The sequence below is a fragment of the Amaranthus tricolor genome, chromosome 16 (assembly GCF_026212465.1).
Source record: "Amaranthus tricolor cultivar Red isolate AtriRed21 chromosome 16, ASM2621246v1, whole genome shotgun sequence".
Classification (NCBI taxonomy): Eukaryota; Viridiplantae; Streptophyta; class Magnoliopsida; order Caryophyllales; family Amaranthaceae; genus Amaranthus; species Amaranthus tricolor.
Genome location: NC_080062.1, coordinates 17,520,710 through 17,526,300, shown reverse-complemented (window position 1 = coordinate 17,526,300; position 5,591 = coordinate 17,520,710). Strand labels below are relative to the sequence as shown.

Below are 5,591 nucleotides of genomic sequence, written 5' to 3'. Positions count from 1 at the left end.
CAGCAAAAAATATATCAAAATATATGAAGAATAATACATTGCCTAAAATTGAATATTCTAACAAATTGAATATTCCAACAGTAACTGAAAGATCAATTGAAAGAAGACCAACTAATTAGATAATTAAGACGATAATATTGAGGAGTAAATGATTAATCTCCTATTAGAGTAGTATCAAGGTAGCTATAAACTTGATAATTAACAATTAAATGAGAAAAGTAAAGATCTTCACCTAAATCTTCAAGTAAATAACCCTTGATTTGAGTTCCATGAAGGGTTATCGAGGTGTAATCACATATTTTGCTACTAATGGAGTGTTTGTATTATCCATTATAAATAAAAAAGAGTTTAAAGCTTCTTCACTATTCACATTTTGGAATTCAATAGTGTTTTTACTTAGTCATCTTCCTCTTCATCTTTGGTGTTATATACATGTAGTGGATTGCATGTAGGTTGATTTTTTTTTATTGTGTAGGTTGGTGTTTTTGCTTAGTCAACTTCATTTGAAATTACACATGTCGTGGATAGCATGTGGGTTATATTTTTCTATTGTGTTTTTGCATGTAGGCTACTTATATAATGCACTAAGATTCTTGATCAACATTGCTTCTCAACTTTTTCAAAGAAACCAAAATAAAAACCCTCTGATTTTGGGTGATATAATTGAATTATTCTTCTTTTTAATTTTTGATTACATTCATTGTTCAAAGAAAGATTCTTATGTTGTTTTCTTATTGTTTTGGCAGGTTTTGTTCAATGCTGCATGAAGTTTGGGTAGACAAAAGATCAAGGTTTTTTTGACGTGATTATGAATTTTTGTGGGTTTTGATGTTTGTATGAGAATATAGAGTTATTTCTGTAATTTTTCTTGATGCCTTGATCTATATGTATTAGATTTTTAAATAGTTCTATCGACTAGCTGATTCATTCAGTAAAGTGCACTCTAGAAATAGGTTAGATATGCCCTGCCCCTCGAGTTGTACATATGTCATTGATCATCATTGTCTCGGAGTTCATTCAAAATAATCACGCGAGGAGTTCATAAACCTGGCCATCCAATATGTTATGGATAGATACATATTCTGTGACACATGTATTTTATTCATTTGGACTTTTTGAAATCGTTCTTAATATATCCTCAAGATTTCCCTTTACTGGCTTCTTTTTATGTTCTTACCTCTTATGGTTTTCATTAATTGTTTTTAAGCGTCCTCTAACTGGACCTTGTCTCGTAGAAACTCCTGTGGACTTCTTCCTATTCTCTGTCCAAAAATATACATATTCTGGCACATATTTAAAAACTTTGACAAGTTCTCTAGAATATCAATCAACAGCAACAATAAGAATAATTAGTCATCATGTACACCAACACCTAACCACACCCATTTGCCCTAAGGTTCTGATTTTAGTTGCATCACAAATGAATACAGCATAAGAGTGTTGCCTGCATCTTCTACATGAACAAGAGTACAACACAATCCCATCATCTTCCAATTAGAAATGTATTCAGATGAACCTTTTTTCAAGCTTTCTTAAGTTACAGAAGAGTTCAACAAAACCATCTCAATATCCTTTCTAAATTGGATCCCTCTTTTTAGCAAATTCAAATTCTTAATAAATCCTAGATTGGATAACCAATATAAAAATATTGATTAGCTAAAACCAAATGATCAAGAAACGTGAAAGCCTTTAGGGCAAAAGGCATCGTCATGTTATAACGACTCCACCGTCCATTTTTTTAACTGATAATGTGAGAATGAAATCTGGTAAACTTCAATCCAATGATCTAACCTTCCCAGCAACCTCCAAACTGACTTGATTGATCTGAATGGAACTAAGCTAAATTGAGCTTAATTGAACTAAACTAACTTGAAAATAATTTGCCAATAATAAGCCGTAATTTTCAGATCTTGCCTGATACCTATAAAAAACAATCACATTAATTTCTGGCCTTTTATATAATTGCTAAACCATAATCAATAGATATCTGGTACTGATAATAGGGTTTTTGTTTTTGATAATTAAAATAAAGTCAAATATTGGTTTTACATTTTAAGATACTATACATATTTGCTTCACATTTTTGGTCGAAAAATTTCCAATCCATATTACTACGTAGAGAACAATAATAATGCTAAAACCTCAATCTCAAAGGAATTTATTACTCAGTTGAAAGGGGCTATGCGGATGCCGGCCCCCACTACTACAAATTACGACACATATTCCCACTGTGCGAGACCATAGGCTGTTAATTCTGCTTAATGCAACATTGGCCAACAAAACTAGCCTATGAGTTTTCTTGATTACCCATTGATCCTATCTAGATAAGTATCAAGTATAGTAGTTATAAATCTTTCTAATATCTGAAAACTGAAACATCAGAACCAAAATTTTCCAATCCATTTAGAATGCATATAGTGGTCAAATTATGTCATTTTTAAACATCCTATCTATGCCCAGTGCTACAGAAATGAAGTCATCAAAGACTCAAAAGTCAAAACACCTTATGCTATAGTTGTAATTGTGCAGAGAGGATAAGCACTCGAAAACCAATACTAACAAAACACTACTTTCTCTCTTCCATCATACAATTCAAAAGTGTCCTTCCAATTTCGGTTTGTCAAAGTTGAGATTCAAACAGAAGTGAATTTGGTAAATAGCCATGAGCCCACAACTAATCTCCAAGGCAGTATCACATATATTACCTGGAGTCTAGGATTCTTTAGTTCACCTCAAGTAAAGTGTTGTATCTTTGACAATTGGGCATATATATGACACTTGGACACTTTAATTGGGTTCAATATTTGGGAGTTCTTCATAAAATAGCCAACTCAGAAACTTGGATATATATCATTGTCTGACATGAGTATACGAGTCCAAGTAATATAGGATTGAAAAGGATGCAAAACTCATAGCATGGGTAGAAATGGCTGACCGAATAAGATCAATAAAACTTCGCTTATTTGTAAGAGCTATTCAAGATCATAATCATCATTGAACAAAGACTATACATGAAAAAACACAGATAACGACATAAAGCTTGTAAGTGTTTTTTCGAAAGAAATATTAAATGCCAAAAAGAAGATTACTATGAGGCACAGACCATTAGCTCAATATCACAAAGTTACTAACACACCAATAGTAACCACAAAGGCCAAAACTGGGCAACTGCTATATGACTAATTTACTTGTAGCTTGTATGAATAGGAACTGAGGAAAGAAAGATGGGCAAAGGGAGGCGAGAAATGAGAAAGAAAAAGGGAAAGGAGGGAGACGACAAGAACAAGTATTCCCCATTTTGAATAACAGAGCTATGAGAGAGAAAATAAGGGAACTAATCCTATCATGTTAGAAACAAAACTTAGCAATTACCATAAACCAAGGTAAACAGAGATAACCTTTTGTTTCTCAAATTGCTCTTACTTTCTCTAATCACGTGACAGAAAATATAAAGGGAGAGGTGGGACATACAAAGTGGGGTAGAAACAGAAAGAAAAGAAAATAGAAAGAAATAGAGTGGATGGAAAGGATGTAGGAAAATTTAGATGGTAAAATAGTGAATGGATTTATTTGGAGAGGAAGATGAGTGAATATGTAGAATGGATATTGTTCTTCATTGCACAAAAAATTGATTACATCAATAGGTATTTATAGTGCAAGTTTACTAAAATATCTTAAATATTTTTATTTTTTAAATTACTTTTCTAGGATCTTCCATTATATTATCTTAGATATTTTTATTTTTTAATTCTTTAGTTTAGATATTTTTATATTTAATTAAAATCCTAGATTTTTCTAGATTATTTTAACACTCCCCCTAATCTGAAAAATCTTGAATTCTAAGTTGTCTTCTGAACTCGATAAATTTATCAGTTGATATGGGTTTTGTGAAAATGTCTGCGAGCTGCTCCCCCGTCTTGCAGAATTGTAGTTCAATCTGTTTCTTGTCTACTAACTCACGAATGTAGTGATGTCGTATTTTGATGTGTTTTGATCTGCTATGAAACACTGGATTCTTCGTCATTGCTATTGTTGACATGTTGTCGCAGAACATTGTAGTTGGTGTCTCTTGCTTATGTTGTAGATTGATTAATATCCTTCTGAGATAGACTGCTTCACGTGCTGCACTTGTTGCTGCAATGTACTCTGCTTCTGCTGATGATAAAGCTACTGTCGCCTGTTTTTTTGATGACCATGAGACCACCTTATTTCCAAGCTGAAATACGTACCCGCTTGTACTTTTTCTATCATCCACGCTTCCAACCCAGTCGCTATCGGTGTATCCTGTGAGCTTGAAATCTTTTTCAGTTTCGTACATGATCCCATAGCTTTTTGTTCCCTTAATGTATCTGAGAATCCTCTTTGCTGCTGTACATGATCCCATAGCTTTTAGTTTCCTTAATGTATCTGAGAATCCTCTTTGCTGCTATTAGATGATCCTTGCTCGGTTCACTCATAAACCTGGCGTTGACTATATCTGGTCTTGTATGTGTGAGATAGATAAGGGAGCCGACCAAGCTTCGATACATTGCTCCGTCGACTTTTGGTTTGCCATCGTACTTTGATAACTTCTCATTGATTGCCATTGGTGTAGCCAGCGGTTTACATTCACCCATCTTGAATTTCTTGAGAAGGTCTTCTGCATATTTCTCTTGTGATAGAAATATTCTTCCTGGGCTTTGTTTGATTTGTTTGCCAAGGAAGTATTTCATTGTACCAAGGTCTGTCATTTCGTACTCCTTCATCATAGCCTTTTTAAATTCTTCGATCATCATTGGGTGTGTGCCTGTATAGATTAGATCATCCACGTACAAGCATAAAATGAGTAAGTTGTTACCTTGTGTCTTCATGTATAGTGAAGGTTCACTCGCATTCTTGATGAAACCATGCTGGAGAAGATAATTGTAGATGTTGCTGTTCCACGCTCAGGGTGCTTGTTTGAGTCCGTACAGAGCTTTTCGAAGGCGATATACTTTGTCTTCTTGGCCTTAGATGACGTATCCCTGCGGTTGCTCGACGTACACTTCTTCTTCGAGTTCTCCATTTAGAAATGCTGATTTGACATCGAGTTGAAAGACTGGTAGCTGATGCTGTGCTGCTAATGCCAGGACTGTTCTGATTGTCTCCATGCGGACAATTGGTGCATATGTATATATATGTATATATATATGTATATATATATGTATATATATAAATATATATATATATATATATATATATATATATATATATATATATATATATATATATATATATATATATATATATATATATATATATATATATATATATATATATATATATATATATATATATATATATATATATATATATATATATATATATATATATATATATATATATATATATATATATATATATATATATATATATATATATATATATATATATATATATATATATATATATATATATATATATATATATATATATATATATATATATATATATATATATATATATATATATATATATATATATATATATATATATATATATATATATATATATATATATATATATATATATATATATATATATATATATATATATATATATATATATATATA

At 31.6% G+C, this 5,591-nt stretch overlaps 1 protein-coding gene across 1 annotated transcript in view; it reads right to left on the bottom strand.

The window, feature by feature from the left end:
* Positions 1-1,773: 1,773 nt before the first annotated feature.
* The window catches only part of LOC130802580 (uncharacterized), a 15,463-nt gene continuing 11,645 nt past the window's right edge, over positions 1,774-5,591 (bottom strand). Inside the window, exon 2 of the mRNA XM_057666592.1 lies at positions 1,774-1,824. Within this exon, the coding sequence (XP_057522575.1) occupies positions 1,774-1,824 (51 nt within the window). The remainder of the gene's footprint in view (positions 1,825-5,591) is intronic.